The sequence below is a fragment of the Musca autumnalis genome, unplaced genomic scaffold (assembly GCF_047663935.1).
Source record: "Musca autumnalis isolate F117 unplaced genomic scaffold, ASM4766393v1 scaffold_1, whole genome shotgun sequence".
NCBI classification, from domain to species: Eukaryota; Metazoa; Arthropoda; class Insecta; order Diptera; family Muscidae; genus Musca; species Musca autumnalis.
In genome coordinates, this window is record NW_027411644.1 from 200,565,816 (window position 1) to 200,577,594 (window position 11,779).

The 11,779-nt window shown below is 35.5% G+C and overlaps 1 protein-coding gene across 2 annotated transcripts; it reads left to right on the forward strand.

Annotated features, from left to right (window-relative positions):
- The first annotated feature begins 4,323 nt into the window (after positions 1-4,323).
- His4r (Histone H4 replacement) lies at positions 4,324-5,381 on the forward strand. 2 transcript variants are annotated; one of them, XM_073963963.1, is made up of 3 exons: positions 4,324-4,460; positions 4,586-4,806; positions 4,923-5,381. In XM_073963963.1, exons 2-3 carry the CDS (start codon positions 4,627-4,629, stop codon positions 5,052-5,054), a joined length of 312 nt encoding a protein of 103 aa, XP_073820064.1. In that variant the 5' UTR covers positions 4,324-4,460; positions 4,586-4,626; the 3' UTR covers positions 5,055-5,381. The 2 variants fall into 2 exon arrangements, with proteins under 2 accessions (XP_073820064.1, XP_073820065.1); XM_073963964.1 differs by having other exon boundaries at positions 4,459-4,514.
- The last annotated feature ends 6,398 nt before the right edge of the window (positions 5,382-11,779 follow it).

Here is an 11,779-nt window from a genome sequence, read left to right on the forward strand (position 1 = left end):
TGTGTTCCAGAACTAAAAAGTTTTTACAATTTTTACGACTTTTACACATTTTACTCGCAAAAGCGTTCCCGTACACAAAAAAGTTGTAAAATGTTCACTTCTCTTTAAAGCTCTGTTCCAGAACTAAAAAGTTTTTACAATTTTTACCACTTTTACACATTTTGCGTTCCCGTACACAAAATTTATATGAAAATCATTTACGACTTTTACAACTTTTACGACTTTTACCACTTTATAAAGTACGGGAACAGGCCATAAACAAAAATGGCGCTGAATGACGCTCTCTCTAAAAACTTTTTACACTAGATTTGGGCAATTGAACGACCTAGTTCACTGTCCTAGTTCAAAAACTTATGAGTAACATCATACAAACTAACGTGAAATAATAAGTATACGCATTTTGTTCAATGAAACGACCGGTGTCCATTGAACTAGATTGTGAACTAGGTAGTTCAATATAGTTCAATTTGCACAACTCTATTTTACACGACAAATTTGGGCGAGTAAAAAAATAGTAACATGGTTGCCGGCGTCTGATTGGCTGATACGCCGACTTTGACATTTGTTCCAGTTTTTTTTGACGTATTTTCCATTTTTCCGTTCCCGAACTCTTTCAAAAAACTTGTGTGTGAGAACAAATTTTTTGCAGTTCTCTCTTTTACGAGTTTTACCATTAAAAAGTACGGGAACGAAGCTAATTTGTCGGTTGTCTCATTTTTTCACATACGGTGGGGTTAACAAATTTTTGACATTTTTGTGAACAAGAAGTGAGATGATAATTCAAACGTGTTGAAAACAAAAGAGTATGTACAAAAACAAAATATGTGAACGGAAAAAAACTATTCGATGATTTTCATTCATAATTTTACAACTGATTTTGCAGTTGTCTGGACGCCTACTTCACACAGGCAAGTTTAGGGTTTTTGACAATCAATACTGTTTGGTTTGTTCATCATTCAGATGCGGTCACATTGTAAAATAAACGTAAATCACATCCTCGTTACATCGCTGCAATTAATTTATAGCTTCGTTCCCGTACTTTTTAATAGTAAAACTCGTAAAAGAGAGAACTGTAAAAAATGTTTTCTCACACAAAAGTTTTTTGAAATAGTTCGGGAACGGAAAAATGGAAAGTCGTAAAAGTTGTAAAAACTTTTTAGTTCTGGAACACAGCTTATATGTTTACCTCACTCTCTGATCTATTTGGAAAGAAGGAAATGAAAAGACGGAAGAAAAAGATTCATTGCACTATATCGCTCTCGGAACTATTTGGAACTATGGAACTAGTTCCTTTTGGGAAAAAGGAATTAGAAAGATCGATCCGCTCCAGGAATTAGATTGCCCAACTCAACAGTTTATACACGCAAATAATAGTTCTGTACGAAAACCCAAAAATTTTTACAAATTCGTAAAAAAATTACTGAATACTGTTCGATAACAACATTTTCCAGTAAAAGAGAGCGAGTTGAGAGAATTTTTTTGACAATTCTGTGACTGAGAACTTGCAAATTTTTGCTGGGAAAATTTGTCCAAATGGTTTTTGGTTTTCTATGGTTATGGCGTTATGGGCTATGTCATGACTAATTCTACCTTTAAAGCGTTGTAGATAGTCCCAATTTACATTAGGCGAGTTTACTTGCGGCAATTGTCAGTTTGTAGGTGAGAAAGGGTGCTGAGAGGCAAAGGGTTACCATATGCCTCACCTCTCTCTCCTACAAAATGACAATTGCCGCAAGTAAACACGCCCAATGTAAATTGGGACATAGGATTATTGCTTTAACAGCCTGTTTTTGTAAAAAGTTTTTACCCATTCGTTCGTCGATTTCATGAACGAAGACACAATTTGGTTTTCATGGCGATTGACGTTTGTATTCGTGTGACAAACAAATGAAAGCTTTTAATTTGTGTAATTTGTTGGTTTTCGTAACAAAATCAGAATAACGAATATGTCAGAAATAAACGAATGGAAAAGACCCATCATTTGGAATGAAAACTGAATTAAAGGAGTTACAAATGGCATACAACACATGAAGACTGGTAGGGAATGTCATTTTATTTATATTAGGCCTGTTCGATAACTTCGCAAGTAAAAAGTACTTGCAAGTATATCACATTTCTCTTTTACTGAACAAGTTTGTTATCGAACAGCATTTTGTAAAAATTTTTACAAACTTTTGAGTCATCGTACAGACCTATTATGTGAATTATTTTTTTTTTTTTTTTTTTTTTTTGACAAATATGTTTGCATTTTTTGTTTGATATCTGTTTATCTAGTTTGTCATCAAGCAAGACATATTACGTACAGATACACATGCAAAATTCACAAAATAGTTATTATGGAAACCCTGAAATATAAAAGCCTTTCCGAAATAGACGAACGCTTCGTGTGACAATGAAATTCGTGTGGCAAGTAATTTTACAAAAACAGGCTGTATATAAGTAAAATGCAATTTTAAAATGTATGTTTTTGTTCCAATTGGTTTGAAATATCAAAGAAAAAAAAAACAATTTTCATATATTTTGAAAAACATCTGACTTTCTTACAAATTCTTACAAAATATTGTTCGACAACTTTCCGCGATTTTTCTTGCCTGAGAGAGTAAAATTCACTGAGAGAGTTGCTGGAACTTGCTGAGTTATTATTGCTGGGAAAGTAATCGTACAGACAAAATATTTGTGTCAATTTTATGGGTACTTTACACGATATGTTTTTTACATATGAGTTGTCACTTTGCATATACATTTTGTATGGCAGAAGTGACAACTCATATGTAAAAACCATACCGTGTAAAGTACCACTTTTGAATTTTCTTGTTCTTTTTCATTCGAAGAGGTTTGACCATTCTATGGCGATATTCTTTGTGAAAATTAAAATGAAATTGATCAAAAATGAAATAAGAACGTATGTATACGTTTGCTATTTATTTTTGCCCATAAGTTTTTGTAAATTTTTTTTTATCGCAAAAGTTTTTAATTCAAATGTATGCGTTGTTTTTTTGTTTGAAAGAAAATGCAAACAAATCTGCAGAGAATAAGGCCATGTTTATATTATGGCCTTTTGCAGGGTTATATCCCGGTTACACTAGTGAAGGTTAACCCACTGGGTTTAATAGATCCAGTGGGTTAATCTTTGCTGGTTACACTTAGTTTTTCGAGGATATAAACTGTCAGCTGATGTTTGTTTACGTATACTTACAAAATAACTAATAAAGTCGTGTTTTACACTTTTACAATTTCTCATATGAGATATATTGGTATATTTTACACACAGGGATACATTTTTGTATCATGGTATCAAGCGTACTTTTTGTTAAAAAAGTGTCTAATGTAAAAAAATAAATAATTTTTTGATTTTCAAATAACTTTAGATTTATTAGCTGTATTCCAGAACTAAAAAGTTTTTACAATTTTTACGACTTTTACACATTTTACTCGAAAAAGAGTTCCCGTACACAAAAAAGTTGTAAAATGTTCACTTCTCTTTAAACAAAAATGGCGCTGAATGACGCTCTCTTTAAAAACTTTTTACACGACAAATTTCGGCGAGTAAAAAAAATTGTAACATGGTTGCCGGCGTCTGATTGGCTGATACGACGACTTTGACATTTGTTCCAGTTTTTTTGACGTATTTTCCATTTTTCCGTTCCCGAACTATTTCAAAAAACTTGTGTGTGAGAACAAATTTTTTGCAGTTCTCTCTTTTACGAGTTTTACCATTAAAAAGTACGGGAACGAAGCTATTAACTCCATAAAATCTCATGCCACCAATCGTAAACGTGTAAAACACGACAAACTCTGTTGCAAAAACAGTTGCAACTTTTGGTACTTTTTGAGTAGAGTTGGATTTTTTTTGCACAATTACCGAATATATTTTTGGTGGATTTGTGCCGGATTTAAAATAAACCCAGTCGTGAGAGGATTTAATTTTTGTATGGCAAATCTGGTCAGATTTGACCAGATTAAGCAATAAATCCTCATGATGTGGGTTAACCCGGCAAAAAGCTGTTCTATTAACCTTCTAAATGAGGATTTATTTGATGTATACGCAAAGGAATTGACATTTGAAACATAGTGGGTTTGTTAAATCCGTTTATATATAAATGTACTTTAAAGAAACAAAAGAGAATTTACGAGTACAGGTATGTGAGTACTCCCTTTTTATTCCCCTCTACTCACTCGTCCATACCCTCAATTTGTTTCCCATTAACTTTGAACGTGTGAATTCGGACTTTATTTGACGTTTGCGCTATGAAATTGGCATTGAAACCCAGCGGGTTTATTAAATCCGGTTAAGTGCAAACGGGTTATAATAGCTTCCTTTGTTGTGAACAGAGTAATAGATAACCAAAACAAAAATATATACAGAGACACCCTGTTGCAATACAACTCTAGTGAAGCCATATTTTCAAAAAACGGCAACCCTGCCATTAAAAGCAAAATATCTACAATATTTGCATCAGGTACGCATCTTCGCCGGGGAAAATTTTATTATTTATTTACGTTGTAGTTTTTAGGTCAATTAACAAATAAAATCCGATAATAAGCTTTCAATTATACTAAAGAAATAATTTAACTTTATTTACAGCCAATTCAAGAACGTAAAAACAACAACTCTAATCAAGAAAAATGACTGGTCGGGGCAAGGGAGGTAAGGGTTTGGGAAAAGGAGGTGCTAAACGTCATCGTAAGGTACTTCGTGATAACATCCAAGGTATCACCAAACCTGCCATTCGTCGTTTGGCTCGACGTGGAGGTGTAAAACGTATATCTGGCTTGATATACGAAGAAACTCGTGGTGTATTGAAGGTATGTATGTTTGGATGTTTGTAGGTGTTTGTTTTTCCCTCATCTTAATAAAAAAGCAAATGATTGGAATATTCGAGAAAATAATTAACTGTTCTTTTTCTCATTTCCCCCTCAAGGTATTTTTGGAAAACGTCATTCGTGATGCCGTTACCTATACTGAACACGCTAAACGTAAAACCGTAACCGCCATGGATGTGGTCTATGCATTAAAACGTCAAGGCCGTACTTTGTACGGTTTTGGTGGTTAAATATTTTTCTGGAGACGATCTCATTCACTTGCAACTGTCATATTTGATGTATCGTAATGATGAAAATTAAGCAAGAATAACCCATATATTCCAATATTGACGCAAAATATTCCATTTGATGCTGACTAAAAATATTCATTCGACTGTTGTGCACATAATACGTACGCACATCCAATCAAAATAACTGTAATCTTCTTGTTTGGTGTACCCATTTGATGCTGATGATGAATGATATTTTTTGGAAAATACATTTTGATTGTAAATTTAGAGTATAATATGACAGTATAATAAACAGAAAAATCAGTACTATTTTCAAGGCAAAAGAAAGCAAATTTTGGTATTTATACAAATATTGGTATGGTGTGGGGATTTGTAAAACAATTCTTGACTGATTTTAACATGGGGAAGTACACGACTTTTCATGAACTCTCTTTCATCTCAAGTGGACACTGGCTTATTTGGTCGGGTAATGAAAGTGTTGCGCATATCAAAAACAAACAAATCCAGGATTACGCTTTAATTTTTGGATCCGTTACAATCACCCTTATTACGGTTGGCGTAGTCGTAGACGTTCAAGTGACGTAGACGTTGTCGTAGGCGTAGTCGTAAGTTACATTTTATATGTGATGGAAAATGATATACAACGACAATTTTTGACTTTTATAGCATGTCATATCCTTAAAAAATCGAAAGAAATACATTCGTAATTCCCAGAACGGATTTCTCGTTTTAAATATAACATTTATTTTTGTTGATACGACAAATTGGTATTACGTATGGCGTAATACGACAAATGGGTATTACGTGTGGCGTTGAAACACGAGGAAAGACTCGTGTCCGATTTTGTAAACGACAGCATATACAATTAGAAACAAATCAATTTCAAAAGATTTTTTGGCAATGATTATTAAAATATGTTGGAAAATAACTATAATAAATACAAACTACTTTTATTCATTTGCATAAGATAAATTTCGTGTTTTTATCAGATGACAAATTTTCTATTGAAAATCTGTTAGAGTCCTCATATAACGATTCATGCAATGCACATTTCTTAGTTTTTGTTCAAGAGATGATTTCAAACGAATTGTTTTACAATTAAAAAATATATATTTTTTTTTAATTTTGTATGAGAAATAAAATTAGGTAAAAAAACTTTTTAAGTTAAACGGTTTTATGTTAAACATACATTGCAATGTTTAAGATAAATGTACTAAAAACCAAAAAATAATAAAATAGATACAGTCGTGGGAATTATAAACATATGCATAGACTAGACTAAAATAAAAACGTGGGGCACGTCAATTGTCTACAATCGTTGATTAAAATGTTTGTTTTGTAATGTTACGCTATAATTAGGCAGTTGTTCAACCGACAACGATGGACGTGTGATAAGTAGGGCTAGAATGTGGAAACAAGCTAGCAAGCTCGATTATAAGCGAGTTTTAGGGTTTCATATTGGTGAGCGAGTAGTACTTTGTCGATTAAAGACAAACTACGAGCAGTGAAACGCTTCCTCGCCAGGCAGCAGTGTGAATGTCCAACGATAAACTAGTTGAAACATCTCTTTTATTTACATGGAGTGTATAACTATTGGAATTTCCATGAGCAAGAAATAGTAAGTAATTTCCTCACCGTCTGCGGGCCAACTGCCTAACGACGAATTAAACGATTCTTCTATCACACATTAAGTCGATAATTTGTAGACATCGACTACAAATTGTAGTAATTGTACTTAGCTGGAAACTGTATGGCTTTCGGGTGTGTAAGATGTACTGTATAGTGCACTGTATTCTTCTTGTCAAGCCCTTTTATTTGATACCCATATTGGCGGGATTGATAAAAAATTGTTATCAGCCATTTGGTAGCGGCGGCCATCTTAGATTTCAATTTTGCATAGTAAATTGTATTCTACTTGTTGAGACCTTTCATTTGATACCCATTTTGAGGGGATTGATAAAACCTACGTTATCCGCCATTTTGTAGCGGCCGCTATCTTGGATTTTAATTTTTTATTGTATATTGTATTCTGCTTGTTGAGCCCTTTCATTTGATACCCATATTGATGGGATTGATAAAACCTACGTTATCCGCCATTTTGTAGCGGCCGCCATCTTGGATTTAAATTTTTTATAGTATATTGTATTCTGCTTGTTGAGCCCTTTCATTTGATACCCATATTGATGGGATTGATAAAACCTACGTTATCCGCCATCTTGGATTTCAATTTTTTATAGTATATTGTATTCTGCTTGTTGAGCCCTTTCATTTGATACCCATATTGATGGGATTGATAAAACCTACGTTATCCGCCATCTTGGATTTCAATTTTTTATAGTATATTGTGTTCTGCTTGTTGAGCCCTTTCATTTGATACCCATATTGATGGGATTGATAAAACCTACGTTATCCGCCATCTTGGATTTCAATTTTTTATAGTATATTGTATTCTGCTTGTTGAGCCCTTTCATTTGATACCCATATTGATGGGATTGATAAAAACTACGTTATCCGCCATTTTGTAGCGGCCGCCATCTTGGATTTCAATTTTTTATAATATATTGAATTCTGCTTGTTGAGCCCTTTCATTTGATACCCATATTGATGGGATTGATAAAACCTACGTTATCCGCCATTTTGTAGCGGCCGCCATCTTGAATTTATAATGATAATGAATAAATATAATTGTATTGTCACCAAAATCCAAAGTGTATACAAAATTTCAGATTAATCGGTTGACAGGAAGAGGGTGAAATTTGAATTACTAAATTTGACCCAAGAATAAATAATAAATAAAAACCATTTAAAAAACAAACGGGGTGAGCTAAATAAAACCATTTAAAAAATTGTCGTTGTCGTAAATGTTACGTGGTACCAAAAAATATCCCTACGACAACGACTACGCCAACGACCACAAAAACGTCTACGCCGAACACTTATTTTGATTATAAAATCTGTAGATTTAGTTGTTCTTCTGAATTTATAGTTTAAAAATGATCTACTAATAATTCTATTAATTTTTGTTACCAAAAGAATTCTTTAAAAATTTAATTTTTGGCTTTTTTTGTACAAATACTTACATAATACCAATTAGACGTTACGACACTTCAGTTTGCAATTTTGGATACGACAACGCCAACCGTAATAACTTTGAATTTCTTAAACTGTAATATTTTGTGTCCAGTTGTTCTTTGTTATGTACAGAGAGCTTTCAATAAGTTATTTCTGTACTTTGTAGTTGGATGGAATAACAACAGCAATATTGACTGATCCTTGAGAATGGGGATCTATCTGTCAATGTTGTTGTTGTAGGAATACTCCTACCTAAGAATAAAAACGTTGACTTTTCTCCACATAAGCTTTTTGCTTATTCCGACTCCTGAATATTATCCGACTATCACCAAACTTAATAGGCTTCTTCCTCTGAGGGACCCGCATCAACTCCCTAAAAGTTCGTGACTATCAGATCAAAATTGCGACCTGTAGCGTGATTACAAAAAAGCCGGAAAATGGGATGTATTACCGACTATTGCGATATCTCTGTTGTTTGACCGCCTACGATAGCCTACTTTACATCGTTGTAAAGGTGATATTTTCTACTTTCCTTGCCAGGTTTTGCTTTTGATAGACCTCTTAAAGAAACAGAGATATTGGCTTTGAAATAAAACGTTGACATTTCTCCAAATAAGTTTTTACCTATTCCGACCCCTGAGTATTATCCGACCATCATCAAAATCAACAGGCTTCGTCCTCTGTGGGACCCCCATTAACCTCTAAAATTTCGTGACGATCCGATCAAAATTGCGACCTGTAGCGCGATTTCAAAAAAAATTGAAAAATGGGTCATATTTGGTCACCTACGCCGACCTAGTTTGCATCATTGTAAAGGAAAGTCCTCTACCAAAGCTGTAATATTCGTCATTATAATTAAAATAGCAAAAATGAAAAGTTGGGTTTTATTTGTGACTATTGTGATATCTTAGTTGTTTGATCACCTACGAGAACCTACATAACATCATTAGTAAGGTGATATTTTCTACTTTCATTGTCAGGTATTGCTTTTGGTATACCACATATAGAAGCTGAGATATTTGCTTCGGAAAAAAACGTTGTCTTTTTATTAACATAACTTTTTTGCCCATTCCGACCCCTAAATATTATCCGACTATCACCAAAATAGGCTTCAATAGGCTTCTTCTCCTCCGGGACCCTCATCAACACCCAAAATTTGATTACAAGGTTTAGATGGACAGACACACATAGTCAGATCGTTTTGGTATATATAAGTATTGGTCTACGACCATTATTTCGATGCGTTACAAACTTTTTGGCCAAAACCAACTTATAATACCCTCCCCACATACTTGTGTAGGGTATAAAAATAATCTAGGCTTCCCATTATCCTTCTTGTATATGGTCTTGTAACCCCTGTTATCCAAGCCTTTTACTTCGTTTTCGTAAACGTAGGGCTCCTGTATGATGCCTATGTCTAGATCCTCTTCAACCAGAAGGATCCGCAGGTTATCTGAAGGGATTCTTGAGTGCTTCAGATTGATCTGCACGACTTTAAACATCGGGGGTTATCATGAACGGCAATTCACCGTGAATTTTTTCACTTTCTCCCTTAAGTTGCAACGGCGGAAAAACAAAACTCACGGGGAAATTCCATTCATGATAACCCCCATCATGTTTATTGGGTGAAGATGTGGATGGCACCTCTAGCTGCATATTGTCAAGCAGCTTTCCGGCATCGTCGATGTCAACCTCAACGTCTTCTCCATTCGGGCCATGTGGGCGTAGTATTTTGACATTGGCTTCCCTTATGCCAAAGAACAACTTGTTCCCCCAATATTTCGAGAGCTTCTTCTCCGGCCTCAGTAATTGAACTAAGCTCATGCTGTTATTGTTGGAACATCTTTGTTCATTTTCGCCAGACATTTCAGCAGCTTGGGACCGTCGCACTCTATCTTGGGCAGCCACACTCTGGCACGAGGTCTCATCGGAATTTCTTGGGCCGGGATCAGCCTCAGACCGATGTCGTCCCAAGCATCGCTAAGCTTAGCTATGCTTTTTTCTAGAAATTCCTTTGAGTATTCATCCATACATTTGATCACCCTGTAACCACGATGTACCTCGCTAGAGTCGAAATGGGGCACAGGAGAATCCTCGTTTGCAAGAACGTGTTCCATAACAAGTTCCGACAATTTGGTTTCTACAGTACCCCATTCCGCAGTGGTGATAGGGGACAGCTCACCCTAATTTTCATTTCAATGGATTGTCCATCTCTCGTGATGGACAGAGTCGTTGCTTTTTGTGTTTTGTTCCTGAAGTGAGTCAAAGCTGTTTGCAGAGCTGATTACACTTAGTTGGCTTTCTACCAGCTCCTGGCTGGAGGCTAAGAGTTCATCCTCGGAAGAGTTGCCAGACTACAACCGAGGAGTTTTGTTTTGGGGTTTGTTTGTATTTATAGTATTGTTCTCCATGTATTGTTTCCATGAGTGTGCCGTAAGGGGATGGACCATCGTACGCAGTGACGGCGTGCTCAGGCACGAAAGGGTCTTTCGAAGCACCCTTTCTTTCAGAAGGGATCTGTCGAAGCCCATTTTCTTTCAGAAAAGGTTATCGAAGCACCCTTTGTTTTAGAAATTGTCTATCGAAGCATCCTTTCTTTCAGAAAGTGTCTATCAAAGCACCTTTTCTTTCAGAAGGATTTATCGAAGCAACCTTTCTTTTAGAAAGGTTTATAAAACCTCCGAAAACGAATTTTGAGTAACATTACTCCTATCGCAGTTATCCTGAAGCGCATGCTTCATCGAATATGCATCTACTACACACATTCATTACACCTCAACAATGCTGACAGTTGGTATATGCGTATCTGGCAAACGGGACTGGTCCAGGCAAGGTTTTCTTTTCTATCCCCGCACGGACTGAGGAAGTTCGGCACAGAAGTTCCGGGATATACAGTCGTTCGCATCGCTAAAGTAACACTGTGAAAAAAAATTTAGGGCCATAAATTCCAAGTGTGGGTGATAGCATTCGGGAAGTATATCAAAACCCTTTTTTATATCTTTAAAAAAAGTATGGTCAGAGAAGCCAAAACTCTTTTGGGGTTTTGATCTACTAACCGAATACTATCACCTCCACGTGAAATTTCCCGCACTGCATATTGGCTGCTACACAGTGTAATATACGGACACGAACATACTGTTTTTGGGGTGACTATACCTGGTCGAAAATTCCTCCGAGTCAATCAGACACATAGAACCAGTGGTTTTCTTCCATGCGAAAAATAATGTAAATATCCTCGTTTTAATCTGGAGTCTCATTGTTTGCTACATGGACTGCTGAGATGAGAATGTCCTTGAAAGTTCAGATCACTAAGAAAAAACGAAAAAACCTTCTTGACCTGGGTGTCTCCTAATGGCTCCAGTGTACTATTTACATGAGGAAATGCAGACCTGTTCTGTTCGTCGGGATTATAGTTTGTTTCGTTTGCTTTCATCATATGATGGATATGGAGGATCCCATCAATGCAATCATGATCTAGAAAGAGGTCCAACGTTACGAGAGTGAGTCGCTAGATGCAGATCTGGTTGATGTGGAGCTATATAATCAAAATAAGAGCTACCTCAAAAATGTTTGACTTTCTATGTGAATACATAGTTCTCATACCTACATACAGTTTTCAAATTAAATTGGCTATTTACTGTCATCGCCATCTC

Coding starts and splice junctions, on each gene's coding strand:
- His4r (XM_073963963.1), top strand. CDS start 4,627: ATGACTGGTCGGGGCAAGGGAGGTAAGGGTTTGGGAAAAGGAGGTGCT. Junction 4,807..4,922: donor AAACTCGTGGTGTATTGAAG/GTATGTATGTTT, acceptor TTCCCCCTCAAG/GTATTTTTGGAAAACGTCAT.